At 37.1% G+C, this 24,656-nt stretch overlaps 1 protein-coding gene across 12 annotated transcripts in view; it reads right to left on the reverse strand.

Moving 5' to 3' along the window:
• PTPN13 (protein tyrosine phosphatase non-receptor type 13) overlaps nucleotides 1-24,656 on the reverse strand; it is a 226,571-nt gene that overhangs the window by 56,048 nt on the left and 145,867 nt on the right. For 10 of the 12 annotated variants that reach the window (XM_024764184.1, XM_024764183.1, XM_024764181.1 and 7 more), the window contains 6 exons: nucleotides 22,447-22,864; nucleotides 22,208-22,305; nucleotides 20,557-20,613; nucleotides 1,654-1,743; nucleotides 994-1,101; nucleotides 682-813 (listed from right to left, as the gene is read on the reverse strand). In XM_024764184.1, coding sequence (XP_024619952.1) covers nucleotides 682-813; nucleotides 994-1,101; nucleotides 1,654-1,743; nucleotides 20,557-20,613; nucleotides 22,208-22,305; nucleotides 22,447-22,864 — 903 coding nt within the window. The remainder of the gene's footprint in view (nucleotides 1-681; nucleotides 814-993; nucleotides 1,102-1,653; nucleotides 1,744-20,556; nucleotides 20,614-22,207; nucleotides 22,306-22,446; nucleotides 22,865-24,656) is intronic. The other 2 variants (XM_024764189.1, XM_024764188.1) reach the window with 1 other exon arrangement.

Here is a 24,656-nt window from a genome sequence, read left to right on the forward strand (position 1 = left end):
CACTGCACATGCTGTGTGTGCTGCTTTCTAACACTGCCCCACCACTTGATCCTCCTGACAACTCTGTGCAAGACAGACAAGGCAGGGCCAGGTCACTGTATCCGCTTTAAAGAAAGAAAAACAACCATAGCTCAAGAGGACTTAAGTCACACAGCTAATAAGTGGCTCAGGTATGGCTTGAACTCAAGTCATCTGATCTCTGTCAAGTGCCTTTTTTGTCACAACATGCTAATGGCAGGGATTATGAGACAAAATGATACGGTCTTGCTTCTACATTTCTGGTGTGTTGGTATCCTTTTCCTTTTATAATCAGGTTCACGACAGGACTTCATAGGTAACTGTTATATAACTATATTAATTAGGCAATTATTAAGAATTTTATTTCTGATTTGGCCTAAGAAGTGATGGAACACACCGAGTACTCAGAATTTAATTAAGTGATATTGATTTTGCACAACAAATCCATTTTTATGCATGTATTACTAAAGAGAAATAAGACAGAAAATCTTAGAAGTGATGAATGAAAAAGTTATACTGATGCATAAAATTAAAGCAATCAGAACTACACATATTACATTTCCAGAAAGGAAATAAGTTTAAATCTAATTTATTGCTCCACGTATTGAAATTTTTGTGGAAAGTGAAACAGAACATGCAGCTAAGAGACATTCACAACATTACCTTTGGATATCTTTTCTTTTGGCTGAGAGATAACAAGTGTCACGTCTTCAGGTGCATTTTGCAAAATTTCAATTGCAGCATGGTGGCTGACCCCCTCCAGACTCACACTATTCACAGATATCAAACGGTCTCCTGTAAAAATAGACGATCCAATATTTTCTATATCAAAGAGAAATTCATGCTAAATCTTAGAAATGCTACCTGCCCCTCATTAGTGTTGTTTTGCCCAAGTTCTACTTTTGCCATCTGTGCAAATTCATGCCTGTCAGTTAAGTACTTAGGAAATTACCTAAATTACCTAAAAATAAATACCTGGCTTTAAGCATCCATCCAAGTCAGCTGGTCCTCCAGGGGTAATTGAACTAATAAATATACCTAGATCCAGTCTTCCCATCTTTTCTCCACCAATAATTTGAAATCCTGTGAAATAGCACATTTTAAAAAGATCTTCATGGGGAGGGGCAAGATAGGGGTAGGGGATTAAGAGGTACAAACTACTATGTATAAAATAAATAAGCTACAAGAATATATTATATAGCACAGGAATATAGCCAATATTTTATAATAACTATAAATGGAGTGTAACCTTTAAAAATTGTGAATCACTATGTTGTACACCTGAAACTTATATGATATTATAAATCAACTATATCTCAATAAAAAATAAGTAGAAATAAAAATAAAAGGATCTTCATGATACTGGTGCTTTCAAGGACTAATGATTAGCCTGCATGACACATAGAAGTGTAGTCTCATATCAAATATGATTTAATAGGTAACACATGTGAGATGGGACTTAAATTTGGTGGAAATATTGCTTGTAAGCATTTCACCTTTGACATTTCCTGACTGGGCAGGTTGGGTAAAGGGGATGCAGGTAGGCAGAAGTGGGCTGGGGCCTCAATGCCAATGCTATGCAACTGACTTTTTCTCTTTGAATTTCACAGACCTTTAAGAATCTCAGTGACTTACCTAAGCCATACTTTGTATCTTTTTTCAGGTTAACCAGGGTGATCTCCCTTTCTGGTGAAGATACTATGCTCCATCTTTTGTGCAGCACATCTATTGGAAATGCACAATTTTAAGATAAAATAAACATAACATGCTTGGGCATTAGACTGCTTGTTCTAATTTAAATAAAGCTCACTAACAGATTGCTCGGTCACTTTAAAATCATATTTTAAATAATATGCCATTATCTTATATGTTGATAGTGAGTTATAGTTTACCAAATGATTATGTTATCACATTTATTCCTTATAAATGGTTCCCTGTGAAGTATGTATTGATATATTTCAGTTACAAATGCATAAATAGATCTCAAGAGGTTAAATGATTTGAGCAGGTTTACTCAGCTAGTACAGGCAAGAGGTGAACCTTAAACTTGGGCTGTCAGACTTCATGTCTTTCTGTTATATGACAGTTGACTTCCTGAATTTGATAATGCTCAATATGTTAAGAATTTCCCACTAATAAGTGGTTGGCATTTCTACTTATAATGTGTAAAACATTCATGTAAGTTCTAGGGTAAAAGAGCAACACGAAGAAACAGGATTTATTCTTTTAAATCCCATTAATAATGACTTGGCTGGCACATTCTCAAAGGACTTCTGTTTCTTATTTTATTTGTGGAACAATCTCATGAGGTAAGCAAAGAGATTTCTAATCATTGTTTTGCAGATGAGGAATAATAGTTCATGACTTGCTCAACATTATCAGCTAGTATCACTGGCCAGCAAAATGCCTTAAGTACTTGATAAATGCTAGCTAAATACATTGAGTGAATGTTGGCATCAGAACTAAAATTTACTTTTTCTTATTTCTACTTGGGTTTTTTTTTAAAGTAAGCTGATCATATACAAATATCTCCTAAATTGAACCAATAAATATACCACTTAATTGTCATCTTAATAAAATTACTTCATTTACTTAATAATCAGAGCACGTGAAAACACACACACATACACACCCTTCTTGCTATGGGCTGAAATGTGTTGCTCCTCCCTTTCCTCCAAATAAATATGTTGAAACCCTAACTCCTAGTACCTCAGAAGTTAACCATATTTGGAGATAGGTTTTTAAAAACATAAGTTAAAATGAGGTCTTTAGGGTGGTCTAATCCAATATGACTGATATCCTTATAAGAAGAGGGAATTTGGATACAGACGTGTGTGTGCACGGAAGGAAGACCATGTGAAGAAAGAGGAATAGCTCCACCGACAAAGCCAAGGAGAGAGGTCTCAGAAGAAATCAATGCTGCTGACACCTTGATCTCAGACTTCTAGCTTCCAGAACTGTGAGAACATACATTTATGTTGTTTAAGGCACCCAATCTGTGGGATCTTGTTATGGCAGCTCTAGCAAATTAATACACTTCTTAACATCAACTGTAATTTAATAGTTTACACTGGTCTGTGTGTGAGGTGGTGGTAAATGAGTTCAACACACTCAGAAAGATATTTGTTTAAACTAAATCTGAAAATTCACCTCTACATTGTTCTTAAGCATATTGAAGCTTTTTGAAAACTAGAGATTATCTGCCAACATATGACTACCCATGGATTTAAAATTGTATTAATATGTTATAAATAGTAACTTTGTTACACAACATATATTAATGTTTAAATGATGAAAATGTGATACTTCATATTCTAGAAATAAACTCCATTAATTTCAGAAAACAGTAACAATCATTTGCTCTCTGGAGTCAATTAACCTTGTCCCTTAAACACCAAGTACTAGTGCAAGTTTGCTAGCTCCCGGTAGTATACACGTCCCTATTCTGTTGTGTCTTTTTGACCAAAACTTAGTTAAAATCAATAGGAGTGGTAGTAGTTCAGTATTTCTAATTAATTAATGAGATTCCAAAAACAGAGATCACTGGACAATGGTGTGAAGAGCCTTATATATTTGGTTTATACAAACAAGCATAAAGTTCATGAATCAGTTATTGCCTAACTTAATATTATCTAGGTATCCAAGATACTTTTAGCCTAAAATAGACAATTAGGCCTAATTTTCAGCTAGAACCAAATAAAAAATACAACAGAATGAACCCATAAAATAAAACAAATAAGGGATGAGGTCGTGTTAGGTATTAAATGTAAACTTGTATCACCATTCTGAAGACAGAGTCCATTTGCTTTAGACAGAGTGTTTCTGCCTTCAATTACAAAAGTGATCAATATTCTGAATGTTCCTAAGGAGTATCTGTTACAAGTCAAAGGTATTGATTCAAAGAATAAAAATGCCATTTCTTTATTTTCATTTCCAACATATGTACGAACAAGATTGGTTATTTATGTTACTTATTTGGCTAATAAATGTACATGTGTGGGTGTGTGTATGGATATTAAAACATTTCCCAGGTAAACAATATTGGAATATGTGTACAGACCCACACATACACAAAATGTACAATGTTTTTATGTTATTTATTTCCCTAACTAGAATAGATTAAGCTCTCTGTTTTCAAGGACTCATCAGTGAGATATGAATATTAATTCATTCAATTATACTTTCACCTTTCAGATGTTTGCTGAATAATTTTCCTGTGAAAGTCCCACATTAGGCAATTGGGGAAAATAAAAAGAGATAATATGAAAGCTGCTAGCATAATAAATGTAAGCGCAATCAGATCAGGCTAGAAGAACAAAGATTTAGTCTGACTGATAAATAGAATGTTAAGACTTCAGAGAAATAGTTGTATTATGAAGGCATGAGTCAGAGCTGTAAGAGAGGAGAGGTTTCTTCTTGCCAGAAATAAAGACTTCAAGGACATGAGGTAGTTTTAATAAGTGGATTACGGAGATGGTTATACACAACAAGTAAGGCATTAACAAAAGCTGAGATGGAAAAAAGGCAGAAAAGTTTCTGCAAAAACGTCACAGATCAGCTTGGCTGGAGTACAATGTTTGAGTTGGGTGGAGCTGAATATTATTTTAGAAAGGGAAGCTTTGCTAACCTACTCTTTTTAATAGGGAACCCTCCCTTCTGCCGCCATGATATAAAGTGACATTAATGTGGGGATAGAGGAAGCAAGGATGTTGGTGTAGACCTACATGTTACTAGACACTACTGTGCACATGTTGAGTTTCTATCTATCTGGTATTATATTCACACAGATATTCAAAATACTTTCCCATTGGCTAAAAATAAAAAAAAAGAGAAGGAAGTATCTGAGGATATATAGTACAATAAGAACCCAACTAAATTTAAAGTTATAGAATTCAATGAGGATTAAGTAGAATTTATGAATCACTGAAAGTGATGAGCTAGATATTTCAAGTACCAAGACATTTCTGAGTTATTTTAATTACTGTATGGAAACAAGCATTAATATTCAAGGAATACATATTTTTACATCTTTAAAAGAATTTTCTTTTCCCATTAACATACTTTATGACCACAGCAAATTCTGCAGATATTTTAACGTGTAAAAGAGGCTCAAATAGAAATTTCCATTTCTTTAATTAATACATGCTGGTGTCATTCCCAATAATGTTTACCTGGGAAATATCTTAAGAATAATCGATAAATGTGTAATTTAGAAATTAAATGTACACCCTCTCTGCATTTGAGATTGTTGTTCCAATGTTGCCTTTCTCATCTCTCACAAGGTTCATGTGGATATATTCAGTCCCCAACTAGAATAACTGTGGATACTAATGATAGATACATCTACGAGTAAACTATTTGAATTTCCCAGTAAACGCATGTTTCTGATAAGGGCAAAGTCATATAATCAATTTAAGTGTGTCAACAATCTTTTTGCAAGAAAAATTCATTTTCTTGGCTATAGATCTAGACCCTTGTCAACTATCAGGCAGCTCCTCCTGGAGGAACTGGACTGTATAAGTAGAGGAGGCTCTGGATAAATTCATTGCTCACTCTAGGGAAAAAGACCCAATTCAAACTCGGGGATGATGGGTCAGTAACACCACATTGGTATAAAAACAAAGAGAGGTATTTTCCATTGTTATATTACTTAACACACTCACTGTTCCGGTGGTAGGTAAGAAGGATCATAATGGAAATTTTGGTGTTTTATTTCTGTGCTAGCATGAATTAGCTGAGTGAACGTGAGCCATATAACATTTCTGGGACTCATTTAACTCATTCATAGAATGGAAAGGTTTCGTTTAGATAAACTTTTTAGTTCCTTTCAGTTCTCAATTTATTTGACTCTATCTTTTGTTTCTGGTTAATTCTCATATCTGTTGAATCCTTTGTGAGCACTTTGGACTTTTATTTTTTATTATAATTTTCAACTTTGTATGTATTCTAATTAAACTTTAGGTAAAAAATAACCCCCTAGCATTTAAAGTTACATTGGTCCTTGACATCTGACTAAAAACTAATCTGTACAACATTTTATTACTAGGAATTAAGAATGTTCATAAAGACAATAATCAGTTCTAACACTGGGGAAAAAGTTTACTTAACTGTCCTTACAAGTTACTTTGCACCAGAATAAGCTTTTTCACATGAGTGTTTTTGCTTTTTGCATTTTGTTTTTGTTAAGTTTGGTGTTTGACCCGATTTTGTGGTTTGAACAGGAAGGAAGGTGACAAATTCAGCTAAAAGTTACTTTTCAATTGTACAGTAATCCTGAATTATAATAAAACAAGAAAAACTGCAAACCAATTTTACACAAGCCTTGCATAAGTTCTACACATTTTTAAATGTTTTTACTTTTTGACTCTCTTAATAAGGAATATTAGAGGGGTTGATCACGATGGTGGAATAAGAAGACATGGAACTCACCCCCACCCCAACGAATACATCAAAATAAGTCTCCGTGTGGAACAATTCTCACTAGAAACTGGCAGAAAGACTCCTGTACAACCAACGCTGTAAGAAAGACTCACATGTAGTCAGGTAGGAAGGAAACAAAAATGATCAGGTCAGGACCTGTGCCCCTGGAAGAGGACTCAGAGGAAAGGGAAAATACATGGGCAGAGACCAGCTTTGGGGAGTAAGTGGTGAGAGCCGCAGACTGGGCGCTCTAGTCCTGGGGTCCTGCAAAGTGGACATGAGCCCCCTTGGATGGTTGGAGGACTTTAATACCCCACTGACATCAATGGACAGATCACCCAGACAGGAAATCAATAAGCCAACAGTAGTCTTACATGATACAACAGGCCAGTTGGATTTAACAGATACCTACAGGAAATTCCATCCCAAAACAGCAAAATACATATGCTTTTCAAGTACACATGGAACGTTCTCCAGGATAAAGTCTTAACAAAACAAGTGCCAACAAATTTAAGATGACAGAAATTATGTCAAGCATTTAGACCTACCAAAACGGTATGAAACCAGAAATCAATTACAGAAAGAAAAATGGGAAAAGAACGAACATGTGGAGACTAAACAACATGCTACTGAAAAAACCAATGGGTCAATGAAGAAATCAAAGAGGAAATCAGAAAATACTTTAAGACAAATGAAAACGGAAACACAATTCTCCAAAATTATGAGATGTAGCAAAAGCAGTTCTAAGAAGGAAGTTTATAGTCATACAGGCCTTCCTCAAGAACAAGAAAAATAACAAATAAGCAACCTAACCTACCAACTAAAGGAAAGAGAAAAAGAACAAAGCCCAAAGTCAGCTGAAGGAAGGAAATAACAAAGATCAGAGAGGAAATTAAAAAAAAATAGAGACCAGAAAAACAATAGAAAAGATCAATGAAACCAAGAGCTAGTTTTTTGAAAGATAAAATTGATAAATCTTTAGCCAACATCAGGACCTTCAAGATGGTGGTGGAGTAAGACATGGAGATCACCTTCCTCCCCACAAATACATCAAAAATACATCAACATGGGGAACAACTCCTACAGAACGCCCACTGAATGCTGGCAGAAGACCTGAGACTGCTGCAAAGGCAAGAAACTCCCCACATACCTGGGTAGGGCAAAAGAAAAAAGAAAAAACAGAGACAAAAGAATAGGGACGGGACCTGCACCCTGGGAGGGAGCTGTGAAGGAGGAAAAGTTTCCACACACTAGGAAGCCCCTTCACTGGTGGAGATGGGGGTGGGAAGCTTCAGAGCCACAGAGGAGAGCGCAGCAACAGGGGTGCAGAGGGCAAAGCGGAGAGATTCCCACACAGAAGATAGGTGCCGACCAGCACTCACCAGCCTGAGAGGCTTGTCTGCTCACCAGCCAGAGCAGGTGGCAGCTGGGAGCTGAGACTCAGGCGTCAGAGGTCAGATCCCAGGGAGAGGACTGGGGTTGGCTGTGTGAACACAGCCTGAAGGGGGCTAGTGCGCCACAGCTAGCCGGAAAGGAGTCTGGGAAAAAGGCTGGAGCTGCCAAAGAGGCAAGAGACGATTGTTTCAGGGTGCGCGACTGGAGGGGATTCCTTCCCTGTCTGCCCACAGAAGGCAGAGCACCGCCTAAACAAGCTCCAGAGATGGGCATGGGCCATGGCTATCAGCTCAGATCCCAGAGACAGGCATGAAACACTAACACTGCTGCTGCAGCCACCGAGAATCCTGTGTGCAAGCACAGGTCGCTATCCACACAGCCCTGGGAGCGTGTGCAACATGCCACGGCCAGGGTCCTGTGATCCAGGGACAAGCTGGCTGGGAGAACACACAGTGCACCTCAGGCTGCTGCAATGCCATGTTGGCTTCTGCTGCCACAGGCTCGGCCAGCATTCCAATTATAACTACCATACCCTTCCCTCCCCTGGGCATGAGTAAGCCAGAGCTCCCTAATCAGCTGCTGCTTTAACCCTGTCCTGTCTGGGTGGGAAAAGATGCCTGAGGGCGACCGACATGCAGAGGTAGGCCCAAAACCAAAGGTGAACCCCAGGAGCTGTGCAAACAAAGAAGAGAAAGGGAAATTTCTCCGTGCAGCCTCAGCAGCAGCGGATTAAATCCTCACAATCAACTTGATGTACCCTGCATCTGTGGAACACCTGCATAAACAATGAATTATCCCAAAATTGAGACAGTGGACTTTGGGAGCAACTGTAGACTTGGGGTTTGCTGTCTGCAACTGATTTGTTTCTGATTTTTAGGTTTATATTACAATAGTTTTTAGCGCTTGTTATCATTGGTGGATTTGTTTATTGGTTTGGTTGCTCTCTTCATTTTTTAACATTATTATTTTCTATTTAAAAATTTTTTTTTAATTTATTATTTTTTTCTTTCTTTTATTCTCCCTTTTCTTCTGAGCCGTGTGGCTGACTAGGCCTTGGTGCTTCGGCCTGGTTCAGGCCTGAGCCTCTGAGGTGGGAGATCTGACTTTAGGACACTCGACAACCAGAGACCTCCCAGCCCCACATGATATCAATTAGCGAGAGCTCTCCCAGAGATCTCCGTTGCAACAGTAAGACACAGCTCCACTCAATGGCTAGCAAACTCCAGTGCTGGACACCCCATGCCAATCAACTAGCAAGACGGGAACACAACCCCACCCCATTAGCAGAGAGTCTGCCTAAAATCATACTAGGTTCACAGACACCCCAAACACACCACCAGACGTAGCCCTGCCCACCAGAAAGACAAGATCCAGCCCCACCCACCAGAACACAGACACCACTACCCTTCACAAGGAAGCCTACACACCCACTGGGGGCAGACACCAAAAAAAATGGGAACTATGAACGTGCAGCCTGTGAAAAGGAGACCTCAAACACAGTAAGTTAAACAAAATGAGAAGACAGAGAAATATGCAGCAGATGAAAGAGCAAGGCAAAAACCCACCAGACCAAACAAATGAAGAGGAAATGGGCAGTCTACCTGAAAAACAATTCAGAGTAATGACAGTAAAGACGATCCAAAATCTTGGAAATAGAATAGAGAAACTACAAAAAATGTTTAACAAGGACCTAGAAGAACTAAAGAGCAAACAAACAATGATGAACAACACAATAAATGAAATGAAACATTCTCTAGAAGGAATCAATAGCAGAATAACTGAGGCAGAAGAACAGATAAGTGACCTAGAAGATAAAATAGTGGAAATAACTACTGCAGAGCAGAATAAAGAAAAAAGAATGAAAACAATTAAGGACAGTCTCAGAGACCTCTGGGACAACATTAAACACATCAACATTTGAATTATAGGGGTCCTAGAGAAGAAGAGAAAAAGAAAGGGTGTGAGAAAATATTTGAAGGGATTATAGTTGAAAACTTCCCTAACATATGGGAAAGGACATAGTCAATCAAGTCCAGGAAGCACAGAGAGTCCCATTCAGGATAAATCCAAGGAGAAACATGCCAAGATACATATTAATCAAAGTATCAAAAATTAAATACAAAGAAAAAATATTAAAAGCAGCAAGGGAAAAGCAACAAATAACATACAAGGGAATCCTCATAAGGTTAACAGTTGATCTTTCACCAGAAACTGCAAGCCAGAAGGGAGTGGCAGGACATACTTAAAGTGATGAACGGGAAAAACCTACAACCAAGATTACTCTACCCAGCAAGGACCTCATTCAGATTAAACAGAGAAATTAAAACCTTTACAGACAACCAAAAACTAAGAGAATTCAGCACCACTAAACCAGCTTTACAACAAATGCTAAAGGAACTTCTCTAGGCAGGAAACAAAAAAGAAAAGGAGCTACAAAAACAAACCCAAAACAATTAAGACAATGGTAATAGGAACATACATATTGATAATTACCTTAAACGTAAATGGACTAAATGCTCCAACCAAAAGACACAGGCTCACTGAATGGATACAAAAAAAAGACCTGTATATATGCTGTCTACAAGAGACACACTTCAGACCGAGGGACACATACAGACTGAAAGTGAGGGGACAGAAAAAGATTTTCCATGCAAATGGAAATCAAAAGAAAGCTGGAGTAGCAATCCTTGTATCAGACAAAACATACTTTAAAATAAAAACTATTACAGGAGACAAAGAAGGACACTACAAAATGATTAAGGAATCAATCCAAGAAGAAGATATAACAATTGTAAATATTTATGCACCCAACGTAGGAGCACCTCAAAACATAAGGCAAATATTAACAGCCCTAAGAGCGGAAATTGACAGTAATACAATAAGAGTAGGGGACTTTTATACCCCACTTTCACCAATGGACAGATCACCCAAAATGAAAATAAATAAGGAAACACAAGCTTTAAATGACACATTAAACAAGATGGAATTAATTGATATTTATAGGACATTCCATCCAAAAACAACACAATACACTTTCTTCTCAAGTGCTCATGGAACATTCTCCAGCATAGACCGTATCTTGGGTCACAAATTGAGCCTTGGTAAATTTAAGAAAATTGAAATTGCATTATGTATCTTTTCCAACCACAACGCTATGAGACTAGATATCAATTACAGGAAAAAAAGTGTAAAAAATACAAACACAAGGAGGTTAAACAATACACTACTCAATAACAAAGAGATCACTGAGGAAATCAAAGAGAAAATCAAAAAATACCTAGAAACAAATGACAATGAAAATATGATGACCCAAACCCTACAGGATGCAGCAAAAGCAGTTCAACGAGGGAAGTCTACAGCGAATACAAGACTATCTCAAGAAACAAGAAACATCTCAAATAAACAACCTAACCTTACACCTAAAGCACTTAGAGAAAAAAGAACAGAAAAACCCAAAGTTAGCAGAAGGAATCATAAAAATCATATCAGAAATAAATGAAAAAGAAATGAAGGAAATGATAGCAAAGATCAATAAAACTAAAAGCTGGTTCTTTGAGAAGATAAACCGAATTGATAAACCATTAACCAGACTCATCAAGAAAATAAGGGAGAAGACTCAAATCAATAGATTTAGAAATGAAAAAGGAGAAATAACAATTGACACTGCAGAAATACAAAAGATCATGAGAGATTACTACAAGCAACTCTATGCCAATAAAATGGACAATCTGGAAGAAATGGACAAATTGTTAGAAATGTACAACCTGCCAAGACTGAATCAGGAAGAAATAGAAAATATGAACAGACCAATAACAAGCAATGAAATTGAAACTGCGATTAAAAATCTTCCAACAAACAAAAGCCCAGGACCAGATGGCTTCACAAGCGAATTCTATCAAACATTTAGAGAAGAGCTAACACCTATCCTTGTCAAACTCTTCCAAAATATAGCAGGGGGAGGAACATGCCCAAACTCATTCTACAAGGCCAAAATCACCCTGATACCCAAACCAGACAAAGATGTCACAAAAAAAGAAAACTACAGGCCAGTATCACTGATGAACATAGATGCAAAAATCCTCAACAAAATCCTAGCAAACAGAATCCAACAGCTCATTAAAAGGATCACACACCATGATCAAGTGGGGTTTATCCCAGGAATGCAAGGATTCTTCAATATACACAAATCAATCAATGTGATAAACCATATTAACAAACTGAAGAATAAAAATCATATGATCATCTCAATAGATGCAGAAAAAGCTTCTGACAAAATTCAACACCCATTTCTGATAAAAACTCTCCAGAAAGTAGGCATAGAGGGAAGTTTCCTCAACATAATAAAGGCCATATATGAAAAACCCACCACCAACATTGTTCCCAATGGTGAAAAACTGAAACCATTTCCTCTAAGATCAGGAACAAGACAAGGTTGCTCACTCTCACCACTATTATTCAACATAGTTTTGGAACTTTTAGCCACAGCAATCAGAGAAGTAAAGGAAATAAAAGGAATAGAAATTATAAAAGAAGAAGTAAAACTGTCACTCTTTGCAGATGACATGATACTATACATAGAGAACCCTAAGGATGCTACCAGAAAACCACTAGAGCTAATCAATGAATTTGATAAAGTAGTGGGATACAAAATTAATGCACAGAAATCTCTTGCATTCCTATACACTAATGATGAAAAATCTGAAAGCGAAATTAAGGAAACACTCCCATTTACCACTGCAACAAAAAGGATAAAATACCTAGGAATAAACTAACCTAAGGAGACAAAGACCTATACACAGAAAACTATGACACTGATGAAAGAAATTAAAGATGATACAAACAGATGGAGAGATATACCATGTTCTTGGATTGGAAGACTCAATATTGTGAAAATGACTATACTACCCAAAGCAATCTACAGTCAATGTGATCCCTATCAAACTACCAATGACATTTTTCAGAGAACCAGAAGAAAAAATTTCACAATTTGTATGGAAACACAAAAGACCCCAAATAGCCAAAGCAATCTTCAGAAAGAAAAACGGAGCTGGAGGAATCAGGCTCCCTGACTTCAGACTATAATACAAAGCTACAGTAGTCAAGACAGTACGGTTCTGGCACAAAAAGAGAAATATAGATCAATGGAACAGGATAGAAAGCCCAGAGATAAACGCACGCACATATGGTCACCTTTGTTTGATAAAGGAGGCAAGAATATACAGTGGAAAAAAGACAACCTCTTCAACAAGTGGTGATGGGAACACTGGACAGCTACATGTAAAGGAATGAAATTAGAACGCTCCCTAACACCATACACAAAAATAAACTCAAAATGGATTAAGGACCTAAATGTAAGGCCTGACACTATAAAACTCTCAGAGGAAAACATAGGCAGAACACTCTATGACATAAATCACAGCAAGATTCTTTTTGACCCACTTCCTAGAGTAAGGGAAATAAAAACAAAAATAAACAAATGGGACCTAATGAAACTTCAAAGCTTTTGCACAGCAAAGGAGACCATAAATAAGAAAAAAAGACAACCGTCAGAATGGGAGAAAATATTTGCAAACAAAGCATCTGACAAAGGATTAATCTCCAAAATATACAAGCAGCTCATGCAGCTCAGTATCAAAAAACAAACATCCAAATCCAAAACTGGGCAGAAGACCTAAACAGACATTTCTCCAAAGCAGATATACAGACTGCCAACAAACACATGAAAGAATGCTCAACATTACTAATCATTAGAGAAATGCAAATCAAAACTACAATGACGTATCACCTCACAGCAGTCAGAATGGCCATTATCAAAAAATCTACAAACAATGAATGCTGGAGAGGGTGTAGAGAAAACGGAACACTCTTGCACTGTTGGTAGGAATATAAATTGATAGAGTGACTTTGGAGAACAGTATGGAGGTTCCTTAAAAAACCAAAAATAGAACTACTATATGACCCAGCTATCCCACTAATGGGCATATACCCTGAGAAAACCATAATTTAAAAATAGTCATGTTGGGACTTCTCTGGTGGCACAGTGGTTAAGAATCTGCCTGCCAATGCAGGGGATACAGGTTTGAGGTCTGGTCCAGGAAGATCCCACATGCCATGAAGCAACTAAGCCCGTGTGCCACAGCTACTGAGCGTGCGCTCTAGAGCCTGTGACCCACAACTACTGAGCCCATGCACCGCAACTACTGAAGCCTGTGTGCCTAGAGCCCGTGCTCTACAACAAAGACAAGCCATTGCAATGAGAAGCCCGCGCACCGCAAGAAAGAGTAGCCCCTGCTCTCCGCAACTAGAGAAAACCTGTGTGCAGCAACGACGACCCAACGCAGCCAGTAAAAAGAAGAAAAAGAAAAGAAAGAAAGGAAAAAAAAAGAGTCATGTACCACAATGTTCATTGCAGCACTATTTACAATAGCCGGGACATTGAAGCAACCGAAGTGTCCATCAACAGATGAATGGATAAAGAAGATGTGGCATACATATACAATGGAATATTACTCAGCCATAAATGATTTGAACTAATTGTAGTGAGGTGGATGTACCTAGAGTCTGTCATACAGAGTGAAATAAATCAGAAAGAGAAAAACAACACATACATATGGAATCTTAAAAAAAAAAGGTTTTGATGAACCTAGGGGCAGGACAGGAATAAAGACACAGACGTAGAGAATGCACTTGAGAACACAGGGAGGGGGAAGGGTAAGCTGGGATGAAGTGTGAGAGTAGCATGCACATACACACACTACCAAATGTAAAATAGATAGCTAGTGGGAAGCAGCTGCATAGCACAGGGAGATCAGCTTGGTGTTTTGTGACCACCTAGAGAGGTGAGATAGGGAGGATGGGAGGGAGATGCAAGAGGGAGGTGATGTGGGTATATATGTATACATACAGCTAGTTCAATTTGTTATATAGCAGAAAGTAACACAACATTGTAAAGCAATTATACTCCAATAAAGATGTTACAAAAAAAACAAAAAAACAAAAAAACTTTAGCCAGGCTAACCAAGAAGAAAAGAGAGAAGAACCAATAAATAAAGTAAGAAATGAAAGAGGAGAAATTACAACCAATACCACAGAGATAGAAAAAATCATAAGAGAATATTATAGTTACATGCCAACAAACTGGACCACCTAGAAGAAATGGACAAACTTCTAGAAACATACAGCCTGCCAAGACTGAGTCAAGAAGAAGTGGATAAATTGAACACATTGATCACTAGTAGTAAAACTGAATTTATAATTAAAACAACAACAACAACAAAATACCTCCCAGCAAACAAAAGTTCAGGACTGGACAGTTCACAGGGAAATTCTACCAAACATATAAAGAAGAACTTATACCTATACTATTCCCCAAAGTTAAAGAGGACAGAACACTCCCAAATTCATTCTATGAGGCCACCATCCATTATACCATTTGTATCTAATACAGATGTAAAAATTCTCAACAAAATATTAGCAAACCAAATGCAAGAATATATAAAAAGGACTGTGCATCATGATCAAGTTGGATTTATTCCAGGGACACAGGGATTGTTCACCTTTCACGAATCAATCAATGTGACATATCACATTAGCAGAAGGAAGGATAAAATTCACTTGATCATCTCAATAGACACAGAAAAAGCATTTGACAAAATTCGACATCTTTTCATGATAAAAACTCTCATCAAATTTGGTATAGAGGGAACATATCTCAACATAATAAAAGTCAGTTACGACAAACACACAGCTAACATCATACTCAACAGTGAAAAGCTGAAAGCCTTTCCTGTAAATTCAGGAACAAGACAAGGATGACCACTCTTGCCATTTCTATTGAACATAGCAATGAAGTCCTAGCCACAACAATCAGAGAAAAAAGAAATAAAAGGCATCTATATATTGGAAGGGAAGAAGTAAAACTGTCACTATTTACAGATGGCATGACACTTTAAATAGAAAATCCTAACGTCTCCACCAAAAAACTAATAAATGAATTCAGTAAAGTTGCAGGACAGAAGATTAATATACAGAAATCGGTTGCTTTTCTATACTCTAATAATGAACTATCAGAAAGAGAAAGTTAAAATAAAAAAACCCCCAGGGCTTCCCTGGTGGCGCAGTGGTTGAGAGTCCGCCTGCCGATGCAGGGGACACGGGTTCATGCCCCGGTCTGGGAAGATCCCACATGCCGCAGAGCGGCTGGGCCTGTGAGCCATGGCCGCTGAGCCTGCGCGTCCGGAGCCTGTGCTCCGCGACGGGAGAGGCCACAACAGTGAGAGGCCCGCATACCGAAAAAAAAAAAAAAAAACCCCAAAACCAACGAAACAAACAAAAAATTCTGTTTAAAATCACATCAAAAAGAATAAACTAGGAACAAACTTAACCAAGGAGGTGAATGACCTACACTCTGAAAACTATGAAACACTGATAAAGGAAACTGAAGATGATACAAAGAAATGGAAAGATATCCCGTGCTCTTGGACTGGAAGAATTAATATTGTTAAAATGGCCATACTACCCAAAGCACTTTACAGATTTAATGAAATCCGTAGCAAAATACCCATGACATTTTTCACAGAACTAGAAGAAATAATCCTAGAATTTATATGGAACCACAAAAGACCCTGAATTGCCAAAGCAATTTTGAGAAAAAATAACAAAGCTGGAGACATCATCTTCTCAGACTTCAGATTATATTACAAAGCTATAGTAATCAAAATACCATGATACTGGCACAAAAGCAGACACATAGATCAATGGAACAAAATAGAGAACCCAGAAATAAACCCATGCACCTATGATTAATTACTCTATGGCAAAAGAGGCAAGCATATACAATTAAGAAATGACAAGTCTCTTCAATAAGTGTTGCTGAAAAAACTGGAATGCTACATGTGGAAGAATGAGATTAGAACATTTCCTCATACCATATACAAAAATAAACCCCAAATGGATCAAATATCTAAATGTAAGACCTGGAAACCATAAAACTCCTAGATGAGAACATAGGCAGAACATACTTTGACATAAATTGTAGCAATATTTTTTTGGGTCTGTCTCCTAAGGCAAAAGAAATAAAAGCCAAAATAAACAAATAGGACCTAATTAAACTTAAAAACTTTTGCAAAGCAAAGGAAACCATTGACAAAATGAAAAGACAACCTACTGAATGGGAGAAAATATTTGCAAATGATATGACCAACAAGGGGTAATAGCCAAAATAAATAAATAACACATACAATTCAATATTAAAAAAACCCAACCAAATAAAAAACACAGGCAGAAGATCTAAATAGACATTTAGGCACATGCACATGAAAATATGCTTGAAATCAGTAATCATCAGAAATGCAAATTAAAACCACAATGAGCTATCACCTCACATCTCTCAGAATGGCTACCTACAATCAAAAAGTCTACAAATAATAAATGTTGTTGAGAGTGTGGCAAAAAGGGAATCCTTGTACACTGTTGGTGGGAATGTAAAATGGTGCAGCCACTATGGAAAACAGTATGGATGTTTCTCAAAAAACTAAAAACAGAACTACCATATGACCGAGCAATTCCACTACTGGGTATATATCCAGAAAAAACAAAACCACTAATTCAAAAACATACATGCACCCCAAGGTTCATAGCAACACTATTTACAAGTATCTAAGTTACAGAAGCAACCCAACTGTCCATCAACAGATGAATGGATAAAGAAGATGTGGTATATATATCTATATACAGTGCAGTACTGGTCAGCCATAAAAAAAGAATAAAATTCTGCCATTAGAAGCAACTTGGATGGGCCTAGAGAATATTGTGCTTAGCGAAATAAGTCTGACAGAAAATACAAATACCGTATGATGTCAGTTATACGTGGAATCTAAAAAATAAAACAAATAGGGCTTCCCTAGTGGCACAGTGGTTGAGAGTCCGCCTGCCGATGCAGGGGACACGGGTTCATGTCCCGGTCCGGGAAGATCCCACATGCCGCGGAGCGGCTGGGCCCGTGAGCCATGGCCGCTGAGCCTGCGCGTCCAGAGCCTGTGCTCCGCAACGGGAGAGGCCACAACAGTGAGAGGCCCGTGTATCGCAAAAAAAAAAAAACCCACAAAAAAACAAATAAATGTCTATAGCAAAACAAAAACAGACTCATAGATATAGAAAACAAACTACTAGTCACCAGTGGGGAGACGGAAGTGGGGAGGGTCAAGATAGGGGTATGGAAATAAGAGATATAAACTACCATGTATAAAATAGATAAGCAACAAGGATATACTGTACAGCACAGGGAATTATAGCCACTGTAACTTTTAATGGAGTATAAAATACTGAATCACTACGTTGAACACTGGAAGCTAATATAATATTGTAAATCAACTATAATTTTAAAAAAAGAACTGTTAAAACGTGCCATTTTTTGAAAGGTTAAGCAACCTTTATTTCTTTTTGGAAATCACAATTAATCAAAGGATTGGAATCCCTTCCGTATTTGTTTCATGAGATTGGAAGACTCCTGCCTTTCTTCTTTTATCTTCGAAGTTTCACACTCTATGGATCTCTGAAAGTTGTAAAAGGTTAAGACTGAATTTTATTCATTGGTCTTTGTATTAAGTGATAAATAATTCAGTATTAACTAATGCTCATTTCTAATTTTCTCTTAATAACCTTGTTCAGCAACGAAAAACACTGAAATTAGAATAAAAAGTCCTATATTTGACCAACAGGCAAGTAATTTAACTTTTTAATCTTCAGTTACCTTACTTGGAAAAACATGTTTGCCATGCTCTATTATGTCAAAACTCAATTCTCAACACAGCACTAATTCAGGGCTATTTGGACAGACTGAAGGAGAATGTTGAAGAAAATATAAACTTGTCTGTAAGCCAACTGGGGAACACCTCCATGGGAAGGTGGGTTGGCCCCTCTGTAGTGGGCAGGTGGGAAGATGAGTGCCTGGAGGTTTAAACACAGATCCTACCCTGCACATGATGTTCATTTGGTACCCAATGTAAATTCATATTCTTTTCCATTAGAACCTAGGTAAAAACACATTTCAGGCTCTCATCCTTGAATAGATTATTATCCAGCTTATTTCAAAAGTTTATCTGGGAGAAATAATACCTAAAAATAATTAGGCATTATTATACTAGGAGACAGTCTAAAGAGTGGATTAGAGCATAGGCTCTGGAAACAGACATCCTGCATTCAAATCATGGCCCCAGCTTTTGCCAGCTCCATGACCTACTATGCAACTCTACCTTTCTGTGTTTTGGCTTCTCATCTGTGAAAAGGAAGTAGCATTAGTTCTGGCTCATAGGATTGTTGTGGGGATTGAGAGAGAAACATAACGTGCTTAGAACAGTGTTTGGCACATAGTAAGCACTAAATAACTGTCAGTCAATAAGTACAACCGTTATGGACATGTTAATAACTGACCTATTTTAGGTACAGAGGTATTCTAACTTCAGTCCATGTAAGACATTTGGTCATCAAAAAGCTATATGACAAGGTCTTAGTAACTTAGGTCTAAGTATAAACTGACTTTTTCTTTAATGGTATGCCCTCAGATTTTTTAAGGATTAATACATTAAAAAATAGGAGATGAAAAAGTCTTTCATTTGCTATGAGTATTTAAGATATTATAAAAGTAAAAAGATTTACTTTTGGACACAATTTTGCTTCCAAGAAAAATGTTCCTCTCTTGAAGAACTGGTATGTGTATTTCTATCAGAGAATGAGAATTATACAAAATAGCTTACTGATGTCTGACTGCTTTGACCTACAAAAACAACAGTTTCATATGGTTCAACTAATTTGCATGCCTTCATTTTTGCCTTGGCTCTCAGGAAAATGAGAGCTAAACTTAAAGCTTCATCAAAGTTTAACTATATTAATATTTGTGATCAGCATATTTGCTTCCTTCTCATCAGGCTTCTGATTATTTCAAATTTAAGAATTTGAGGGTAAAACTTAAACATTTTTGGAGGAAACATGTATATACATAGTGATAATAATATTCTTTATACCCATGAAGGTTGTTAGAAAAACCAAATAATGTACATGAAAGTATTTTGTAACCTAAATTATAAAAATTGTGAACCCACTGACCTTCAAGTCATTGCACAAAGTTTTTTTCCTACAATTTTGTTTCTTCTTAGATTCTTTCTAAACTATTAATCTCAACATTTAAAGTCTTCAAATTCTTCCCAAAAGATTTATGATAAGACTCAAAGCTGGTCGCCATTTAGTTTTTGACCTTCACTCTGGCCCCAGTATAACTCCATACTGAGATTCTTACATCTCTCTGAATCTGTTATCTTCTCACATGTCTGCATGTCTTTGATCACACTATGCCCTTGGTCTGGAATACTTACCCACACCATTCTACCTGAATAAATACTCCTTTTATTTCAAGATTCAGTTGAAACATCCCTCAGTTAAAACGCTTTTCAATCAAAATTATCTCCCACCTAAGCTATCTTAGCTCCCCAATTAGCTGTCCTTATCTCGAATTTGTCATTTCTCTAGTTCATCAACATTAGTCTAAATTACAGGTCCCATCACATCACTGAGATGCTGAAAACCACAACTCTCTTCTGACTCCAATGTAAGGCCTAAAATCCTTGACATGGAATTGAAAGCTCTTTATTAGTAGGCCCATGACTATCTTACAAGGTACAAGAGAAAAATTATGATGGAAATGAGGGGAAAAACATTTTGTAAACCTACCATTTTCTTTTAAGGGTACTTGGGATGAAGAATTTCCAGAACTATGCAAAGTCATTCCTGTGGTATAAATTAAATTATTAGTTTAAAAATGGTCAGATACTATATACAGAAGTAATTTCTTCTGATAAATTCATAAAAATCAACAAAACATTAAGACAGCAACAATTTCTTTTATTTACACTCAGAAAAATAACTTGTCTCCCCACAATGGGCTTTTTTTTTTCTTTTTTACTACTTTTAATGTCCAAATTAAGCATATCAACTTGTTTTGCAGAATAAATTTAAACACAAATGTACTGTTTCTGACAATGACATTTTGATGTCATATATGAAATGATGAAACTAAAATGAGTTTTAAAAGTATCTGTTCAAATGTTAAAAGAAAGTTCAATATTTGATAAGAATGAATAATCAATCAAAAACAAATGCAGAAAATAATTTGTTTATGGTTGAATTTTATTTTACTTGTGTTTTTCTATGGAATATTCACTACTCTATATCTGATATGTGATGAATTTTTATGTAGAACAAAGCCTTCCTAATGAAAATAGCTTAGAATCTATAAGAGATCCCATTATATATGAATACACTTCGAAAATTATTTTCTGAAAAATTAAATCAGTGTCTTTTTAGGCTATTTTCAACGCATAGGGTGACCTATAAGATGGAGTCTTGTCTTTCATCTGTTTAAAGTTTTTTTAACCAATTCAATTTAAATTGATGATAGTATAATCTCTGAAAGCTGTGGAAACCTATATTAATAAAGTAATGTGACCTTCCATAAATATTTATCAATTATAGTGTAGTTCTCTTTGACTTCATTTACTCCACATATCCCCAATCCAATTACAGGGTGAGAAAATACTTTTTAACTTTGTATAGTTATGATAACACTTAGTTCCAAGGGAGAGTTAATTAGTATTATTTAGTAAAACAACCATAGAAAAGGGTATCCTTGTTGACTGCTTGTCTGCCCAGCTGTTTCCTACTCTGAGTAGTCATTCAGACCTCTGTGCTTAAATATCTACTTTTCTAAAAGATTGATTCCCATGCAGTTCGCTTTTAAGATGCACAAAACAACAGGAATCCTTCTGTTTATCTTATAAGGTAGTGTGTATTTATAAACACAAACAACTTCTGTCTATACTTAAATAGTTCATAGGCCCCAGTTAGCTGGGAGAAATTGAGAAAACTTAAATCAACTAAGAATTTTTACCTAACAACCATAGCACATTGCATAAAACTATCTCTTTCTAGACACAATTCCATTCTGAAAGTAACCTAAATAAACTTTTCTTAAAAAAAAATATAGCATCAGTGGAGTCTACTCTCACAGACTGTAAGGAAAATCCAAAGGAAGGCTACCCAAAGCCATGGCACCAGACTACCTGGGTTCTCTTGGTAAGAATGTCATGGCCTTTAACTGTGATCAAGAGAAAGCTAACAGTCTGTGCCATGAGGTATCACTTGTTAAACATCAATTTTTGATATGACTTGGTACTTTTTAAGTAGCTAAAATTTTATATTCACAAAAAGTTTTGGTAATTAGGACATACAACCAAAAATAATTTCCTGGTAATTAACACTGTCTCATTCACTTCATTATGAGCATGAGGTAAGGGAGAAAGAAGGTAAGCTTGTTTATGCTGACCTATAACATATGCTTGACCAGGGTCTTCAAAGGATGAGGAGTCTGATTCCTGTTTCCTCCTTTCAGGACTTCTATTTAAACTTGCAACAGACTTTGAACTAAAGAGGGAAAAGGAAGGTGGGGGGGAAGTGTCAGTGTAAAAAAGTATGATGAAAATAATAAACTGTCAAAACAAAAACAAAAGTAGGAAATGCAGAATTTACAAATATGTAGTTTGGCTTAGTTAAGTATGTTCTTACTTATTAAGTTTTGTGAATCCTGCCAAAGATTCCGTATCAGATCTTGCCATCTGGTGAAACGGTTTTCCTACCAACTCCGCAATGGTTTGTGGTGGGGATTCCATGTTAACAATGACATTTTTCCGATGAGGATAGAGAGAGGCCTGACTCAGATCGTGGTATGATTTACTCATCCCTCTAGGCTTTTCCTCCCAAGAAGCTTTGTCACTCTTCTCTTTTGCACTGTTTTGCAATGGCTGGTAAAGCGACAGCTCTGAGCAGGATAGCCTCTTCAGAATCTCAGCTTGAACTGACAGAGGTCGAACGGCAAGTTTGTTCAGGGTGCTGCTGGCCAGACTACCAGTGCTGATTGCTCGTCCCATATTAAATCCTCTAACGGACTCTGCTTGGAGATTCAGGCTCCTAAATGAAGCTTTCTCTACAAGGAAATAGGATTGCTTTACACGATGAAAACACAATAGAACCTTTTATGAGAAGAGCTATTTTAATAAATAAAAAACAGCATGCAATTTTTAATCATTTTGATTGCCATCAGAAGTAGGTAGCTTTCAAAGAGTGGCAATCGAGGATTTTAAAAAGGAGGTTGGAAGATTCTGGTTTTCATACCATCTCTCCATCCTTGTAGCTTTCTCACAGCCAGGGCCTGGTCAGCATTGCCTTATTTCATCTAGTGATTTTCCTGGATCTAATAATGTTTGGGTTTCATTCAGGCTTGCTGACCCCAATACAGTTTTCAGTTAGGAAGGAGAATGACATTTGACAGAGAAAATTTTATCGCTAGTAGTGTCTCTGCTAAAATACCAGCAAACCAAGGATGGGGAGAGGGAGAGTTAAAACCTGGATAGGCCAATATAGTGAGATCATGCCTGAAAAGAGCTGTGCAGAGGAGAGTTTCGCCCAGAGAAAAAGTTCTTATTATATTTTTAAAAGCTTATGGCAGATTGTGGTGATGTTCGCACAACTCTGTTAACAATGTGGATATACTAAAACTCATTGAATTGTGCACTTTAAGTGGTTAAATTGTATGGTATGTGAATTAGATCTCAATAAAACCACTACTAAAAAACAAACAAACAGGGCTTCCCTGGTGACGCAGTGGTTGAGAGTCTGCCTGCTGATGCAGGGGACACGGGTTCGTGCCCCGGTCCGGGAAGATCCCACATGCCACGGAACGACTAGGCCTGTGAGCCGTGGCCGCTGGGCCTGCGCGTCCAGAGCCTATGCTCTGCAACGTACCGCAAAACAAACAAACAAACAAACAAAAACAAAAACCCCAAAACCCCCAAACAGAAACAAAAGCCTTTTATGGCCTACTTTCTGTCATTTCATTACTGTGCCAATATCACCTCCCCACCTTGTAGACTTTTCCTGATTTAACTGAGGCCCAGGGGGCCACAAGAGAACCTCACATTAGTTGTCTTTTTTGTTTCTGTTAATTAACATGATTAAGGAGGTGGGGTTCTCTTTATGCTTAAATTCCTTTCACTCCTAAATACATATCCAAAGTATTCCTTTAGGGGTCAAATTTAGAGATACCTTATAACAAATGATTGGCTATTCTGTTTTGTGAGAACAAATGTCATGTCAGTATTGGAACATTTGAGGCTATAAACGAAAGCACTGCATCACAGTATTTTGGCATCAAAATCCTTTCATGTATATAAAGGACCAGAAGCATAGAACTTCAAATGGTTTGGCTGTTCATGCATTAGTAATCCACATCACAAGGCACCCCAATTGGTCTCCCCATGGAAAGTACCAATACAGCTTGACCACTATGTAAAACAGCTGCGAAAACTTGTTTTTTAAAAAGAGAATGTCAAATGTTGCTGATTTAGATCTTAAGATTCTGTTTATCTTCTAATTCCTAGGAAGATTAATAATCAATATTTCATCTCAGGTGTAAACAGATAGGAAAACAATGCAACTCTTCCATATTCATGCATCAGAATGAAGTTTAAATAAACATGTCTCTTGAGGACACAGGGAGGGAAGGGGAAGCTGGGAGAAGTGAGAGAGTAGCATGGACATACATACAGTACCAAATGTAAAATGGATGGCTGGTGGGAAGCTGCTGCATAGCACAGGGAGATCAGTTCAATGCTCTGTGACAACCTAGAGGGGTGGGATAGGGAGGGTGGGAGGGAAGCTCAAGTGGGAGGGGATATGGGGATATATGTATACATATAGCTGATTCACTTTGTTGTACA

This window comes from Neophocaena asiaeorientalis, unplaced genomic scaffold, assembly GCF_003031525.2.
Source record: "Neophocaena asiaeorientalis asiaeorientalis breed wild unplaced genomic scaffold, Neophocaena_asiaeorientalis_V1.1 scaffold296, whole genome shotgun sequence".
Taxonomy (NCBI): domain Eukaryota; kingdom Metazoa; phylum Chordata; class Mammalia; order Artiodactyla; family Phocoenidae; genus Neophocaena; species Neophocaena asiaeorientalis.